At 34.5% G+C, this 19,545-nt stretch overlaps 1 protein-coding gene across 4 annotated transcripts in view; it reads left to right on the forward strand.

Annotated features, from left to right (window-relative positions):
• Lilli (AF4/FMR2 family member lilliputian) overlaps window positions 1-19,545 on the forward strand; it is a 202,348-nt gene that overhangs the window by 86,467 nt on the left and 96,336 nt on the right. For all 4 annotated transcript variants that reach the window (XM_072900452.1, XM_072900454.1, XM_072900453.1 and 1 more), the window contains one exon: window positions 6,064-6,256. In XM_072900452.1, the coding sequence (XP_072756553.1) occupies window positions 6,064-6,256 (193 nt within the window). The remainder of the gene's footprint in view (window positions 1-6,063; window positions 6,257-19,545) is intronic.

A 19,545-nucleotide genomic window follows, 5' to 3' on the forward strand; every position in this document is an offset into this window, starting at 1 on the left:
TACGAAGAGAAGGAAAAGGGAGAGAACGGAAGGATATTCTTTGGTCACACCAAACGACTCGGTCGATGACATTTTTACGGACCGACGACATAAATCGACTTTCCCGCGATTCGGATAAGGAGTACTGAAAACAGTTCGGTCGCAGCATCACTGGTGATTCTCTTTCGACGGTAGTTTCCTTTTCCTCTGCACTCTTTGTCTCCAGAGGATTTTGCGGAAAAGAGTCAAGAGGAAAGGATGAAACACTAGCGTGTAAAATACCGGAATAATATAACTGACTGCAATGTTGACTTTAGCTGTAAAAAGATTCTCACATGCAATCGTATTATTAATATAAGTAATGTAAGTGAGGTATAAACGTATTTAGAAGATTATTACGTGCATTAAAGATTAATCTGATTTTAGTAATTTAATATTAATAATTAAGAGAAAACGAATTACTTCTCTAGTTTACTAATTTCGTTTTTTTCATCTCTGAGATATTTATTTATTTATTTACTTTTGTATGTGTGTGTCAAGAAAGTAATAATGAGAACCAAGAATCGAAAGAATAAATTCAACATTTAATTTTGATGTATATTATATTTCAATATTTTAAATATTAAATTAATAATTGTTTAAAATAATGGATTTTAAAGTATATCTAAAATTTTTTGATATTATATTAATATATAATTTTAAGGGAAAAAATTTAAAAATTAAGATTTTGAAGTAAATAAGGAATAAAGATGGCCGCAACTTATTATTATATAAGAATAAGGCGAGAAGCTTAATAACAATGTCAAGAGGTATATCTAACTACGAGAATGGTTGATAATCGCGTTGAGCGGAAGCAAATCGCGGCATCCGAATCGATGAAAACACCGATAGCTGACGCCGCTCTATAACCGTGTAATCTGGGATTTAAAGCCAAGACGATGGATCGAGACGGATTAGAAACTCGGTAGTAATAGGCGTCGAGCGCGGATCGACGAAGAAGAGGCGCGCGGTTAAGGAAGATCAAGTCGGATTTTCGATTTGTATTTCATTCAATCACCATTTATTCTTTTACCTCTGGCTTTCGCATTAATTTTACTTTCAGCTTTCTTTACACGCTCAGAAATAGTAAAAATTATCATTTATTTTTATCTTTTGTTATTGAAAATTTTCCAGAAATAACAGTTGTAAATATATTTTCAAACTTTTATTTTTCTTTCTATAGTTTTTACTATTTTTATCCGCGTAATGTGTTTATATTGTGTCATTATGAATTATGAAATTATCGATTAGTATGTATGTATATTTTGTTTTGTCCCTGAAGAGACACAAATCGCTCTAAAGCAATACAGTGGACGCTCTTCTCTCTCTTTCTCGCTTTGTGTATCTCTTCTTTCTACTTATCGGCGAACTACGAATCGCAGCTGGCAAAGGCTGCTTTAAATCATCCCTTTCTCATTACCATTTCAAATGGGCCGCGATTAACGCGAATTAATTATCTACGATGGCAATATTCCGCTTCCGGGGCGAATCGCCGCTACTAAACGTTTATTCGAACGACAAAGGGAAAAATTTTCTCGAGCTATATTAACTATCTCAGTATAAAAATATATATATATATATATATATATATATAAAATACATTATATATCGATTAATTCGGTCCCTGCTACGTTGGCCATGAAAGAAGAGCGAATTAATCCTCGAAGGATTAAATCGATCGTGACGCGAATCGGAAAACGCTGTAGAGAATCGCGGTATTTAAAGTATATTAAATAAGTACAATAAAATTCAGGATACAGATTTTACGCTAGTAATAAGAATAATAAATTGCAATAATGATAAAACGATAAAACGATAATATGATAAATAAATACTACTTTATACTTTAAAAGTCGTTTATTTCACGCAATTTCGTTTCGAAAAGCTGAGGAAGTATTGAAAATGAAACTTTTAATATATATTATTTTCTTTGTTTATGAGTTTATTATTGATATCAATAATATTAAAATGTTTTCTAGCGAAAAATAAATCCCGCAGTTTCATCCTTTAAAATTTTATAATACCGCAGATATGGAAATAGAGAAATAATAATTTGATTAAACGTTATTTGACATCTTTTGCACGACTGCATCGAAAAAGAAAATTAATTCGATTCGAGTTCAATATTTATGGCGCGAACGTATATATGGATTATCGTCTACTCCATAAACGTGGTCTGATTGATCGGCATACACACGGGGCAAAATCGCAGACGAAAGAACCGACACGAAAATTAGCGAATGCCCAGACTCGAAAAGGCAGTCGATTTTATTACAAGAGCGAACTATGATTTTGATACGGCTCTCCATAGACGTCATCGTCGACGGCTGATTGTGCCAGATTGTTAATCGAGCATTTTTGAAAACTCCGCTCCATTCCTCGCGAGACCATTCGGATTTCGATCGTGGAAATATCCACCAGGGAGAAACCCTAACCACTTGTCGAGAACGGTCCGAGTTCGTTAGCTCGATGAACTTGGACGGTTGTGACAATGTCCCTAGATATTCAATAAAGTTTAGCCGACGAGAGTCGACCGGTGTGTCAGCTTGGAATTTTGCATCTTCACACGGATTTGGAATAGACGCTTCTGATACCTTCCTTGCGTTTGAGAATTTCGTAAATTAAATATCGGTTGCGCGAACTATGTTACAAGATTATAAAGTGACATTAAAAAGTTTTATTTTAGATATATGTTTTAACGATTTCTTGAAGCACTTAATTAGCACCAATTACTTTTTTATACTTTTATATATTTATATATTTTTTTATTAATTATATATTTTTATTTATTGGGGTGCAGTTCAATTTTAAATCAGCCTCCCTGCTTCCAGATTGAATGTTTTATCAAACGGTTTCAGCACTTAATTCTGGATTTTAGTATCTAATTAGCATCTAATTTCAAGATAAGTTAAAATAAATTTGATTTGAGGAAGAATTAATTTAATGAGAATCGAGAAAAACAGCCAGAGATAATTATTTCAATTTGAATTTTTATTTAATTGTAAGAAAATTGGAAAAATATAAATTAATACTAATTAATGAAACTGACAAATGTTCTTAGATTTTAGAAAACAATTATCAAAATTCTTCTTAGAATAATTATACGAAAGTTTTAAAGCTGAAATAGAGATACTGTAAATCTGTATACAAGAGCGTTCTAATCCTCGAGGTAAATTTATTTGTCTACAAGGTTCTCACACTTACATTTTGTTTCGGAGCGTTACGAGATTGCGATTAGCGACAAGCGACTTAGTCGAGGAACGAGCGGTCGGTTTTTTCTCTGGCAACGATTTAGTTAAGAGTATACTTTCTAGAGCTGATTTAGCGAAGCATGAAGCGGCGCGGCGAAAAGAAAAAGAAAAGTCCGACGGGGAGACACGAAGAGGACGTCGGGGTATCGATCGAGAAAGTGTCACGTGCGCGACGCGAAGAGAGGTGGCTGCATTCTGGGGGCCGGGGAAATATTCACGCGGCTAATGCGTGCAATTTGAATGCACATATATGTGTGCGCGCGTGCGAAAAGGACTCCAATGGGATAAACGGATACCAACGGGAACAAGCGTGTGCGCACTCGGGGACACAAATAGAGCCGTTCTTAAGTTGGCTCGATTACACCATGCGGGTCACGAGGAAATTACCGAGTCGCTTACATGCACGAGACCGGGAAGGCGATTAAACTTTCCGTCGGATATTTCTTGCCGTCACGAATAATAAGCAGCTTTGAATTAATAAGATAGAAGGAGAGCGCATACGCTTACGAAAATGGATGCCATCCATAGCCAATCATAGCATCGGACTATTATTTCAATAAAAAATATCGATCATGTATTTTCGATTATTTCGTCTTCCACGATGTGTCTCGAAAGTTCTTCCAAATAAGATTGGAAATATTTTGACAGGAATTAACAGAAACGATGATATAATGTTATGCATATTAGAGTATTCACTTTATACATAGTCAGTTTTTTCTCTCTTTTCTCAAGTATCTGATCAAGTTTATGTACAACTTTTTTTTTTAGAATTCTAGAGCTAGGAAGGGTTGAATATAATATACAGTTTTTCTTACCATTCATCCGCAATTAAGCGGTTGCGGTGAACAGTGATTACTGTCGGTGTGTTTAATTTGCATGACAATGCAGTCGTTTGTCCCTCGGCATGCATGTTTCTTCACATTGTGCGTTCCGACGATCGAGAAAGTATTGCGCTTCGGGGAATTCACTCTTAATCGACATATATTATAGAAAAATCAGGATTCGCTTACTTCGCAAGTTTATTATTTAACATTTACTTGGAACTGTTATATTTTTTTATATCTTTGTATAACGCGTGATTATATCTTTCTCTATAACATGTACGATATCAGTGTTTCCTGTCAGACATTGTGTACGTGTTAAATATATTTCTCAATCGTAATGCCTACGATATTATACGCGTGATTATATCTTTGCGAAGATAAGTCGCTGAAAAAAAAAAGACCATGGGATTTTCTTCGCGCGCGCAGGCTTCCGTTGCGTGTATATTACTTATGTTAATACATTCGGAAATATTCCGCAATGACCCTAAGTATATCATGGCGCGTGAGGCATTAGCATCGTACCTTGACAAGTCGTGCAACATATGTCAGATAACGCACATACGAGAAGGAAAAGCGACCTTTAAACGTCTATTTAAAGCAGTTTTCGTCCCATACTAGCTATTTTGATTGCGCTACGTGCTGTAAGTTGAAACACAAAAAAGCTGATAATGGGAATTTATACGCGAAGCTATTACAACATAAAAAAATTACGATATAATGTAGAAATATTTTCTTAAAATAGAACCTCTCTCTATAAAAGCGTCGAAATTCTATAATTATTTTGTAATTTTAGAACATATTAAACGTATTTTTTTTTTTTTTAATTTATTTAATTATTTAAATTTTAAATAATATTAAAATATATTGAAATACATTGTATAATACATTGTTTTCTCTAAAAATTAGTATAATAAATAGTTTTTTTGATGTAAAAATTATCATTCTTATTTTTTTCATTAAACTAAAAGTTAATATAATAACACTTACGTCTCCAAAGATCTTATTTTTAAAATGTATTTCAAATATTAATTTAAATTAAAAAAGACTTGATTATTATATTTACTATTATGTATAATATTTATATTGATATTTATATTAATATATTTTATTATTTTTTCTTAAACTACAGTTAGTTAGATTAGTATGATTATTAATCAAAGTATAATTAAAAGATATTTTTATATCTTTTTGCATAAAGTTACATAAATATATATTTAAGTGTTACATATTAGTCATTTTTATATTTTTTCCAATTTATTGCATTAAATAAAGCTCGGGATAGTAAAAATCGAAATTTATTATAATTTTTTCTGCTAGCTGAATTTTTTCGATCAACTTTTACCTATAAATGGCAACAGTTGTTACAAAATCGTAATGTCTCGTTCATTTTTACACATAATGTCAGCGTCACCGGAAACGCGACTAAACAGGTGTTTGCGCCAGCTGCAATCGCCCTCGCTATGCTTCGTCACGAATCCCTTCTCTGTCCTGTCTTCGTTCTCGCCTTGTCTCGACTCTTCGTTTCTCGTCTGCGTCAATGCTTTCTAAAAGGTCGATAGTTATTCTCGGCGCTGCGTCATACAAGCAACGAAATTCCTCGGTGAATTCTCTTTTAAAAGATAAAAACGTTCTCCATTTGTCGAAACTCATACTTAATAATTACCAGTGTAATTATGATAGACGATATCATGAATTTATAAAGTATATTGAAGATTTGAGATGAAAAAATGACAACGAGTCTAGCACATGGCTCGTTGTCTGTCACTTACAAATGTGTTTTTTGCTACTGTATGTGAACTTTAAACAGTGTATTATGTAAAATCAATTACACGAGGATAAAAATTTACGTAAAAAATATGTTCCTTTTACATTTTATATTTTTTTATTATTTTTGATTGTTATTACATAGTGTGCTCGGGCATTTTATGCATTTGAATTGGAACTGACCGGATGGTAATTTTGGTTTGCAGCGTGGAACGAGACCGGCTTCGGGAGCGAGAGCGACAGGCACGCGCGGCGATGTCGGTCCAGGCGGAGCAGGCGGCTGCGGGCGGCGGTCCTGATACGAGACACCATCATCACCACCACCATAACCATGTGCATCATCATCAGCCCAACATACATGTCTCCACACCGAACCTCTTCCGTGGTGGTCCCGTCAGGGTGAGTACATTTTCCATTTATTTCCTGTCTACGACCGGCGAGACCGTTTTTCCACCACACGCGTCGTTTCGTACGTACTCGTGTATATGGCGTTATTGATTATTTCTTTAGGAATATATTCAGCAAATATACTGATTCGTTCAAAAACGAAATCTGTGCATAGATACTTTTTGTTATTTTTATTTTAAAAATGTTTTTAAATAATGAAAAGATATATACGCGGTTGGTTTTGCTGAGAGCGAGAGAGAAAATTTATATTATTTTTAAAGAGATTACGTTATTATTGCTAAATGCTTTAATATTCTGTTATGACTAATATTTTCTAAATATAACTGTGCAAGCGTCACACATGCTAATCTAACTAACGCGAGATAAAGTATTTCTGCAAATGGAAATTAAAACAGTTTCTGTCTACGATTAATTTATTTTCCACGGTAGTACTTTTCTCTCTTTCTCTTTCTCTTTCTCTTTTTTGATGAAAAGGATAGCGTTGTGTGTCAGTTAAATTGACACACCGAACATTTCCCAGTTTTTTTTTCTCATCCACCGAGATGACGTTAAAAATGTTTCTGCACCGGGAAATGAAAGTGGCGACGAATGCTGATCTGTCGATCAATTTCGCCGCACACGATTGCATCTCGTCGTGCGCATTTAACGTCGTATCGTGTTCTAAAACGAGTACAGATCTATTTTTCCTATCAAAATAGCATTCTATTAAGCATGACTTTGCTTATTGTTCGCGATAGTTGCAAAGTCGCGAATAATTAACGATCTAGAGATGAGAAAATCGGACTGACGTCCATTTCTTATCGCTCGTCATCTTTATTCAAACGGAATCTCGACCTTTTACGTTGTCCGATCGCTTAATAGATCTTTCTCTTGCGATTTAAGAGTCATCTCGCCCTTTTTCCTCCTCACCCTTTCACTTCCATCTAGTTAGTAATCGGAGGCACTTCGCCAAGTTAAATTCACTGACCGTTTCAATTAACGTTAACCGATAGCCTTCCGCACAGGTCTTCGCCCGGTATATAAATCTACCATAATTTGCGGTGTTTTAATGAATCTTTTCTCAATCATAGCCATTAATACTATTCGATTTAAATCCGTGAATAAAGTAGTTATCGGAATTCTCGCTTGGTTTTTAAAACATCGAAAGCGGTAGCAGTTGTAATACTATTAAGCATATGTGGATAAAAATCACGAAAATTCTAAGAACGATAAGTTTAAAGATTCGTAATAATACATATTTATCGACGTCAATATATGGAAAGTCCCAATCACCTAGTCACTTAAGCGTTACAACAGAACGCGATTAATGTATCTACAATTTAATCGAAACATCATCGGATTTTACGCAAAATTTTTCTGCAAGTAAAAATGTTAATATTGCTTCTGTTCTATTGTTTAACGTAAATATTACTTCTGTTTTGTTTGTCAAAATTTTATGACATTTTATAATTCGACCGTTTCATGGTTTTTAGAAAAGCACGCGCGAATACATAATTATCTTTGCATCGAGTTTTTTTAATCTTTAATTTCGAAGACCTCAATGAAATTTTTTTGCGATAATATCGTTTATACGCGTACAATCGCAAATTAATCATTACAAATCAACGTTACGTTTATTGCACGCAAATTAAATGTTTTTGCGCGATTTATGCATCTATTTTCGAAAGGATCCGATTCTCCTTTTTTGAACTGTCTGCTTACGTGTTCTCCTCCCTCCTTCGATCGTGGAATTCGTATTTCACGGCTTTCACATATCTACGTTTCCTAAAGCTTTTCCGACTACAATCTCGAATCTGGCACGGACGATAGCGGCAGCTGCTGCTGCCTTGAGGGCCTACAGGGAAACCTCATATACGGCCGTTATGGCGAAGTCAAGGACCCGTCGGATCTTTCTCGTGGCTCGTAAACATGACCTTCTTCTTTCCCCTCCCCCTCATTCCCTCCCCTCTCCTCTCCTCACTTTCGCCTTCTGGTTTTTTATTCGCGCCGTTCTCCTTCGGGATTGCTTTTGGCGAAATTTATTTCTAATCTACGATGCTCGAGCTAGGAAAAGGATGATCCCTTTTTCGGAAAGAATCACGCTATAAATATAAATTGAAAGACACGAGTTTGCGCACGTTCGGCTTTCAAACTGATTTTATTAAGGAAAAGGATCGTTTTAAATAGCGTATGTTTATTTGACAATCTCGAAAGTAGTTTTAGATAGTAGAATTTTGCGAATAATGATTCTCAGATTTTCATATACATTTAGCAAGATTTATGCGGGAATAAAATTAACTCTTACGTCACACGAAAATGAATTCTTTTATTGCAGCAACGGCGATGAAAGCACCAATCGATAAAATCAATTGATTCCATGAACTTCACCCCATTTCATGAAATTTTCTTTGATCCTACAACGGTCCACGGGATTGCGATGTGACATTAAAGTTGACATTTGAATAAATGAATCGACTTTATTTCATCGCTTCACGAACGGTGTTACATACGGTGTTACATAAAAAGGAAAGAAAAATTCAGTTTCCTTCGTCTTGTTAAATCGCTTAATTATATAACAGCATTCTCTCATTACGCTCGCACACCACGACGCCGGCGCGGCCGCCTCGGTTTTAGATCGTTAATACTATTTCTTTTGCGGGGTGCGAATGAACCCCAGTTGTATTCCGATTGCCTCTTTCGCGTACCTACTCAACAGGTGTTTTCTCGATTTTTAATCTTTCGTAATGAGCATTTTACGAGAACGCAATTAGAGCTGATCCAATTCTCTCAAATATATTGTGTGTCCGAGTTTATTTTAATCACATTTTCAATATACCTATCTATTTTATTTCTACATATATACATCTGGCAAAGAACTTTGATTTTTTAGACATAACTTTGACAATCGCACAAGTGTATATGTGCTTTTTAAAATATAAAAGAAAAACTTACTTTATATATTTATAATTTTTTTCTATATACATTTAATTGACATATACACTTTTATATACACAAATATTGTGGATATAAATTGTACGCACGTTATTTGCATTATAAATTAAATTGTTTATAAATTCGTCGAAATAAATGAGAGAGCAATCAAAGACAAATCGCGCATGTCAGTTTCTAAATACAGTTATTCCGAGGGGAGAGACATGTCGTTCGTTTCTTTGCTGAAACATGGCTGGGAAGCTCCTTGATAGAAGTACAACGCGCCGGTTCTATAACAACCATAACTGTAACTGCGCGTTAGTAACCGTACGATGAGTCGCGAAGCCGCTTGGCGTCCTGATCGTCCAGGCGGAACGTAGGAACGGGAAGCTTCAAGGCAACTCTCTCAGGAGGAGAAAGAGAGGAAAGGAAAGCGGATTGCAAAAGGAGAAGGGGAAACATAGGTAGAAAGGACGGGGAAGAAGAAAATGGCGTCGGTTTCTTACGGGTTCGATCAGCTTTTACGACTTTGCTTCTCTTTCTCCCACATATATATTACACATCCGTTTCTCCTTCTCTCTCTCTCTCTCTCTCTCTCTCTCTCTCTCTCTCTCTCTCTTTTACGGAGTTCTCTTTGAAGCGCAGCCGCAAACGGAAAAACGGATTCCGCGACTTTTCCGCGGCGCGTCACGTAACGCGTCCTCGGAATACCGTATCCGGATAGCGCATTTTCAATATTAGGGAACGTGACGCGTTGATGCGTCACGTAAGGGCGACGTGAAATATCGACTACAATCTGCCAGATTATTCGCGCGACGCGGGAATATGCACGTTGATTTGACGTACGAACACTATAGTTCGAATTGATTAATATGGAAACGCGGTATGCGAATTATTGGGGTCTCTGAATGAACGGTAGATTTAAATAATGCAAATACTAAAGAGTTTGCACACATATATATTTGTATTGTCTGGAAAATCTTTAAAAAAAAGTAGTTTCTAGTTCAAGATAAATATCTCATAGGCTCTTCTAATAAATTATAGCAACAGAACTAAATAAATTTTATAGCGTATAATGCACTTATGAAGTCTAGAAAGGAAACATTTACTAATTTTCACTCGAAGAATCACGCTTTGCTTTCAATATCTCGTTGTTTTTCTTCTTCCACTTTTCCATGTTTTTCTTTTGAACTTTGCGCACATCTCTTCATTGAAATAGGAACTTACATTTCACGCCGTTATGTTCCTACGACTATTGGGAATTGTTATCCCGATTGTTCGCCGTGAAAATTCCCTCGAGTATGCGCGCGCGATAGTTTATCCGTGTTCCACGTCGCTGTTTAAAGTTTGTCGAAGTTAAAGCTCACTAGTTGAGAGATTATTCGGTCGGATAAAACGATACGGATCGACTTAGAAGAGACTATTAGCCGTGTCCTAGTGAAGCCAGAACGTACGATCTCTAATAGTCGATACAACTAATGCCATGAGCTTTTGTAACTTTTATGCGGTCAGAATAAATGATAAATTAATTAACAATTAAATAGCGCAATAAAATGTCTATTTTTCTCTCTTTATTAAAAGAGGGAATCTATTCGTCGCGTCCGAAATCTAAATTCTAAAATCTAAAATAACATTCAGAATTTTTCGATTACCGGTCTTAACTTCGATCAGCATCCGACCGCGAAATACGATTATGGAGCCCCATCGGAATCTCGCGGATGGAACATCTCGGTATGCGAGTCATCCGCGCGAACGGAAATAAAGATGCTGTACGTGCGACGAGAAGGCGTTATTGCGCGGCTGTTCGAGCAAGAAGTGGCTACGGGTTGCGGAGTCGTACGTATTTATTACCGAGATTAACGGCGCGCATTTGCATCTCTATATAGCGAGAACCGCGTCCGGCGAAAATTCGCTGCGAGCGAACGATCGCGGAAGAGGCAAAGAGAGAAAGAGAGAGAGAGATAGACATTATGACAGGTTTCGTGCGTACATATATTATATGTACGCATTCGATGCGATATATGACTCATACATATAATAATAATCAAATCTATTTTTTTCAAACGGCTCAAAAATTATAATATCAATAAAAAAATAAATTATGACTCGATATTTCTGAGCAAGAATAATTTTTTATACGAAAAAAAATATCTAACCATCTCTCGGAATAAAATAGAATGATTTAAAATCGGGGAAAATTTTTAAAGATTAATCTATAAATGTATTAATTATAGACATATTAAAAATTCTGACTTTTATTACTTATATTATTAAAGCTATGTAAGAATTTGATTTAGTACGAGATTTAATGAAAAGAAGAATATAGATAGAGATATTAACTTATGTAACATATCATATTACATATACATATATAAGTATATTATGTAGAAAATGATAATTTACACTTGCTTGTGTGTACTATAATATTACGTAAACTGAAAGTATCATTTTTACATGCGAATGGTTCTTATTTTATCTTTGCTCGCGGACATGATTTGTCAAAAGTTGCTTTTCACGCATTTGTAGATGTTGGCGCGAACGATAAAGTTATTTGTCGTTTTTGCGCGGGAAAAATGCGTTCCTTATAACGCAACGTTCGCTCGACACGGGTTTTATTTCTTTACGCGAAAGATAAGAGAGATCCTTGTCTTCTGCGGCTTTTTCTTTCTTTTCCTTCGCCAGGATATTTCAAACAGAAACAGCCGGCTTGAAAAGCCTCTGTCTCTCTTTTTCTTTCTACATTACCTTTGTGAAGCTGCAACAATAAAAGAGAGCTCTACTTTCTTGTTGTACGAGCACCGTTTTTTCTTGATTCAGAAGACACAATGAAATACAACAATATAATATAAAGAATACATATGTATAAATGCAAATAAAGATATTTTCTATGTGGAATTGAATGTTATTCAATCAGTAATTAATTACATTTTAAATGTGCGTATTATTTGAATTTAGTATAATTTAAAAAAACTTGCATGATGTTATTATAAACTGCAATCGCACATCAAAAATTTGTGTCCCTGAATCACTCTCTATAACATTTTGTTAAATTTTTTTTGACACTAGTTATTTCTATAATTACTCAAATGTTTTTTAACATATTAAATAATTAATTTATTATATGTTTTTATTATTGTATATATTCCCTCTTTAGACTGCACATGGCAGCATATTCGAAATTCTTTAGGGTGCAAGAATGTTGAGCGTTTTTTTTTTTTTTTTTTTTTTTTTTTGCGACAATTGATCGCAATGATCTTTCTCTGTCAGGATATGGTACGTCGTTCTCGCGTTGATTACTCGATCATTTTAATCGGTCGCAGTGGGTTACGCAAAGGATGTGGATATTGCAGTTTTTGTTCTATTCACGCTATATAATTAGCCGATCAAGAAGATTTCTCGTAATATGATGGTTTGTTTCTACGAAAATGAACCGGGCAACTTTTCTTCGCGCGTGCATAACAAAGTTGACGCCATCGAAAAGAAAATTTAATCGTGCAGATAGCGCGAATCGCTCTCTCGAAATAGCAATTCTTATCCGCTTGCTTTGGATTCCGACGAAATCCAGTTTCACCGGAATCGTCTTCGGTTTCTCTCCGCGATCTCGTAAACTTCTTGGACTTTCTGGTATTTAAACGGACGCTAATATCGGCACTTGCATGTTATTAAAACGCGAATGCAATGCAGGTTTATGAAAAAAATTAATGAAATTATAAAGTAGGAAAAAGTTGGATATCAACAAGTGAGAGAAAATATAGGAAAATAAGAAGAATACGAAATTATGTAAATCACATAAATTCAATAAAAACGTATGCAATTAATATTGTCATCAAATAAATATATTTAATAAATTTTATATTAATTGAATCAATAATTTAATAATTTAAAATTATATAATTACAAAGTGTTCCAATTATTTTGGTAAAAGAAATTTAATATTGACAAGATAAATGACTTTCAACTTTAAATATTATCCATCAAAAATAAGCATTATATTGGTAGCAGTATTTTTTTTATTATGCGATTCAATGCGGTTGCAATGGCACATTACAATTTATTACATTATAAAATGCGAATCATACATTATAAGAATATCTTGCAATCGTAAAAGCGCGTTTGCATACTAAAATGCACAAGTACTGCTCGTGTGTTTGTATGTATATATATATTATATACTGGATATTTTAAACGTTATATATATATATATATATATATATGAGTGCTGTCGTCACGTGCCGATATTATTCTTCCGGCATGACGTCGTGATACGCTTCTGTTAAACGCGCCGGAACTAAAGAGGGCAAAGAAACATGGCGTTGCGTCGCATCGCATCGCATCGCATTGCATCGCATCGCATCGCATCGCATCGCATCGCATCGCATCGCGGCGAGAGAATCCGCGAGCAGCAACATATCGTGAGAGATATTTTCCGGTTTTCCTTCGTGAGCGGACGATCGGAAGATTCTGTCTGTATTCTGTCGGATATAACGTGCATCTATATATTGACTTTATATTTGAACGGAGCCGCGTGGTATAGAAATGCGAGGAAGAAAACCCGAAATAATAAGAGAACGAGAAGAACCCGCAAGTTCGAATTTTTGGCGATGGACGTCAAGCGGAAACTTCAGCCCGATGTTATCACTCATATCCCGTCGGCGATCGCTGCCAATTTTCGTCTTACCGTCCGTATATAATACACCAGTACAGGTCATTAACCAGTGTTCGTGAAAATTGAAAAATGCCAGATCCTTTTATTATTTATCTGTCTATCTATTATTTATTTGCTTCTAATAATAAACAAAACAGAATATGCGAAAGTACGCTTGTATATTTATTGTTTTTGTTAGTGTACATATTTTTTATATTAAATTTTTTATATTCCAGTATCAAAGAAATTACTTTAATTCCGTGAAAAAATTTTAGAGAATTTTTTCATCTAAACGTGATATTTTGATTTGAGTACTTACTTTTTATATTACTTTAACTCGAAAATTTTATAATATCTATATTATATATAGGCGCTTTCTTTCTCTCTTTCTCTCTCTTGCTCTCTTTTTACAAGAGACTTTTGTTGAGTATGTAACTTCACACACGATAATGATGTATTATGTAATGCGTCTTTTGTTAGGCCAGAAAATAGCAATGTCCCGGCCGTTTAAGCGGACGCACGTTTAACGAGTCGTTTCTTGTCGCTGAAATCTCGATTACCGGCGGGAAATATCACGCGTTTATTAATATACCGCGGATGAATGTCATTGCCGCGCTGGCTCGCGGAGAGCCGCGCATGTAATTAAACACTCCGCGGTCATAATCTTGCTTTTGAAACGATGCTGATTAAACGCGGTCTCGGCGCGAAACGTTATAGACTGCGACAAAAGCGTTGGCATTTATGCGCATGGATCTCCAACGTAGGCAGATCTCATCAAATCTATTACATTCTATATTTTGTACTTGATTTACAATCTACATTGTCATATTTTTCTTCTTTATTCCATTGGACAAACTGCAAAATTATTTTAACGTCGAGCGAACAGCTTTTCATTAAAATATCAAAGTGTTATATAATATATCAAATATATTATATAATTATAATGATATGTATTATATAATTCAATCACTTGTTTCAGAAAAACGATACTGTTGAAAAAAAAATAATCACTTCTATGAAATGTTTTCTGAAACAATTCTGATATATATCCATATATACACATTTTGCTCATAAAATATAATTATAATAAACTAAACTTATATAATTATAAATAATTTGACAAATATATACAATAAGCTTCAGACTTGTCAAATTTTAATTCTAGTTATGTAAAATCACTAATTAACGCGTAACGCATATGTGAAATACAATAGTATTACATTCCAAACGATCGTTTATCCCTTACTCTACAAAATATCGCTTTCAGCTGTCTGTATGAGTATATACATTACACGAGGTTATCGCGAGTATATCACATGTATCAATCGGCGAATTACGCAATCCGCTCTGCTCGGTTTTAATGACTATACATCGAGCGACGACGACGACGATGACGATACCCGGCAGCAATAATGGCAAACAACGATTATTTTCCAACGAGAAACTCGCGTATTGATAGTCGAGAATTCATTCATTAGATCTCTCTGCTCCGGCGCTAAAATTAATCGACCAATTATTGCTTTTATTCAAATTATCTAGTTTCAGTCGATATGTATATACCTACTGATATTCGGTAAAAACGTTAATGTGAAACTTTTATTACATTTATAGACGCAAAACTTTTTGTCGACTAATTCTTTTGTGATTTGAAAAAGTATTTCGACACACAAGTGTTTTTATTATTTAATTTATTTATTATTAGTACATGATATTAATTTAATTCTCAATCTTAGTTAATTTATTAATCTCGTTTTGGTGAGAGATTAAAAAATCTTTTGAAAATGTCGTTGCAAATATTACTTATTGAGAATATTATTACTTAGATTTATCAGATGCAGAGATATTCAGTTTATATAAAGATATGTATTGCAATTAACTTTATTCACCGAGCAAGTACTATTCGCGAGTAGATAGTTCTGTATAATATGTTTGAAGTGTTCATTGAATATCGTTGTAACGGAATATGCAATGTACACTATCAAGGATCAATTTCTCAATGCACTAATACCGGATAATGAACTGGAATATATAATATGATTATTCCTTCACGCTTAAAGTAATCCTGTACGAAGCAATTTTCTCGTGGGAATGAAATTTAATGAAAAAAATTGCAACTTTTACAAAGACCATAGTTATTATTGATAAATAAAATTAAGTATAAAACACAGAAGAATATATTTTTGCATGCTAAATGCCACTAATTACAACATTAATTAAATAATCTTTTTAAAATACTAACTTTTTTATGAATGAAATATACATACAATCAATTTAAAAAATTCAACTCAATTAAATGAAAACTATAATATAATATTGATTAAAATCATATGCTGTTTTATGTTAATTACAATAATATTGTAAAATGAAAATATGTTTTATGTTTTTATAAAACTATATTTATTTTGACAGCAATGATACACGGTAAAAAATTTTGTGTTAAATTTAATATATATCTTGTGTCCCAATTTATCCACTCTAATTTTAATGTTAATTTAACATAAGGCAAATATGTAAACAAACACAAATAATATGTAAAAAATTAACACAAAAATGTGAATTAGTGCAAGATTTACTTGTTATTTGTGTTGTTTTAACTCTTAGAAACGGTGATTATTAACTCAATGCAGAAAAGTTAAAATAGCATAACAACAGTATGTTATATTAACATAAGAGTTTGTTAAAAATTTAACACAAAAATTTTAACAAAAATGCAAAATGTTTTTTACCCTGTATGATTGGTAATTTTTCGAATTATTAAATATTTGCAGTTTAAACATAGATTGTCTAAAAATATCAGTATGAAGTAATGTGGAACAAGGTTGCATACTGTAGCCCGATATGTACTCATGTAACCTTCAAAAATATTATCTTAAAAAAAAAAATCGACGCGAATTTTTTGCGCGCACTCATCAGCGATGCGCGCCGCATAAAAACAGCCGGTCATATAAAATCGGCGTCGGTGAACGCATGGCGAACGCGTTAAGCAATCTCGCCTTTGTCAGTTTGTTATTTCGTTTCACGAAGAATGCGCGTGCATTAAGTAGATAAGTTTCGGACATAAATTGTCCGAACATTAATTCCCGCCCGGCGTTTAAGTCGCGCGTTTTTGCGTCAAGCGGAAAGCGAAGCTCGCGATTTGTAGGTCATTTGATCGCATTATATATCCATCTTGCGGTTTACCCAGACATGTACGTGTGTATGTACACGTACGACATATATGTATCTGTTCGTCGGCGCGCGTGTCCGCGAAGCTGCACGTGTATGTGCAACACCGAGCCAGCTCGCGACGTATAGGTGTCATGCGTGAGATATGTATGGATGAGGGTGAGGCTGCGTGTACATGTAAGTGTCTGTACGTGTATTCGCACGCTGTACCACAGATGTGCACCTACCTGAATGTCAGATTATAGACTGGCTAGGCCAGATCCGCAGACGAGCGCATTCTCTCTGTTTCTCGCTCGTTACGTATGCGCCTACAAGGATATATGTATGTGTACGATATCTTGGTCGTGCTATTAGTCTCTCTTTACTATTAGTCTCCTCTCTTCGTGAAGCGACACACAATGAGATATAAAATGAGACGTGAAGAAATAAGACGTAGCATTACCACCGTATAATGAGGTACTAACTACAAGAAGCAATCAGTCAGCGAACGCGAATGTGACTTGAAGATAAAATAAATGAGCGATCCTATAGAGCCTATTCTTCTTAGTTATACCTCGTTACATTTTCTGTATTTGAAATATGCTCGCGAGTTGGCGAAAAATGATTCTCTAAAAATCGAGGATTTTGAGAAGTTTTGCCAGCAAATAAAATTAATGCATAAAAATTAAGTAACTACTATTTATTTTCAAATAAGAATTTAACTTTTCTACTGATATCTAGTAAAGATAAATCGCGCATAAAGGAATAATAATAAAAGAAAATATAAAAAAATGCTTGAATTAACGACAACAAAAGAGAAAATAGGAATTATATATATGATACTTACAACGTATATAAAATAATTTAGCCAGAGGAATATAGGATGTATCTGCACGCGCATCGAACGGAGATGAAGCTTTTATTAATAGAATCAGCGAGAGGATATATATGTTTACTTGTATGATCGTCAAATTATATACATTAATGCAACAGCAGCATCGAACTCTGGGACAAGCGCAGGCATTAACCTATCTATTACGTGTCGTGTTTCTGCTTCGATCTCGCTGCTCGATCGAGCGTGCCGCTTCTCAAGGAGAGAGATCGACTTTTATATTTTGCGTCGCTCCAGAGCGCACATGCTTTTTCGCTTGTCGCCGATTCAGCGTGAAATGCGTGCGGCATGCACGCCTCTCGTCTCTCAATAGCGCTAACATGATCCAATGAACTTTTTGTCAGATATGCATAACGTTTAGCTGACGTTTAATGCGCCACACGCGCACGAATCTGCATAAACGCACGTGCGATCGATCACACGCAACCTAGTTATGCGGAAAAGTACAGTGAGCGACTCGTATTGAGCACTTTATTGACTTTTTTTTATGAGCGACTTCTTCGATAATTGTAGTTTACATAGATTTCACTACAAGAGAAACATTGTTTTTTTTTTTTTTTTTTTTTAATATTTATTTAATACATCATACATTTAATTTGCAAATGCACATTTGCATGTTTGATCAATATTCATAACCTTCTTGGGAACGCACAAGTCATATATCTTTTTAAATTTACATTTATTTAGTATTTAATAAAAAAATGTAGTGGAAAAAATATTTGATTTTTTTTTTCCAAATAAATAGAATTACAGACGATGCGTGGTTATTCGAGAATATATTTATTAAAAGTTTCAAATATCGAAATAATTCTGCGAGATTATCGCACGTGCCACGTGTATGTTTTAAATCGTAGTCGATGTACGTGCCCGATAAGCGCCGTGTCGAATTTCATTGTTGGGCGCAAAATCTAACGCGCGTCACTGATATAAAGAACGATAATTGCGAGAAAGGTCTCTCGATAAGCCGTTTTAATTATCTACGAAGTCAATTACATGGCTTGCTGAGATCTACAGTATTGTTCTTGATGAATTTATTATATACGCAATAGAAATTGCGAGTTATTTATACGAAAAGAAGAGAACAAAGATGTACATCTTCAATAATACAATCTCTGGCATTACACACATTTTTTCGCACTTTCTTTTTTTCTTTTTGTTTTATTTTTTATTATTGTATTATCCATGTACTTATTAAATTGTTATACCAAAAGTATTTTCTTGTTTTTAAATAAATAAATAAATAAAAATAAATAAATTAAATAAATAAAAATCTTCACACACGTACAGTTATATATGAATAACTCAGACTATAGTCTGAGCAAATGACAAATGAGCGAGAGACAGAGAGTGATATACGCGCCCAGGAATCGTCAATAGTATTGTGAGACAGCGGAAACCGACAACGTTGTGCTCTCACAAAAATAATTCTTACTTTCTCTATCTCTTGTACCTTTTTCGTGGAACATTCCCGATTAAGGAGAAAATACGATTATTTCTGTCGTGGATATTCTACCTGACTGCAAGGCCGAGTTCTTTTCCGTCGTTTCAGAAAAGTGAGAAACGTTTTTGAAACGCACAATTGCGATTGTAAAAAAATATTAAATGCGCGGTTATTGTAATTTTGAAAATCGATTATAATTATTTCATTCGTGGATATTCTATTTGATCGCAAGGTCGAGTCGTGTCCTT

This window comes from Anoplolepis gracilipes, chromosome 10 (genome assembly GCF_047496725.1).
Source record: "Anoplolepis gracilipes chromosome 10, ASM4749672v1, whole genome shotgun sequence".
Lineage (NCBI taxonomy): Eukaryota > Metazoa > Arthropoda > Insecta > Hymenoptera > Formicidae > Anoplolepis > Anoplolepis gracilipes.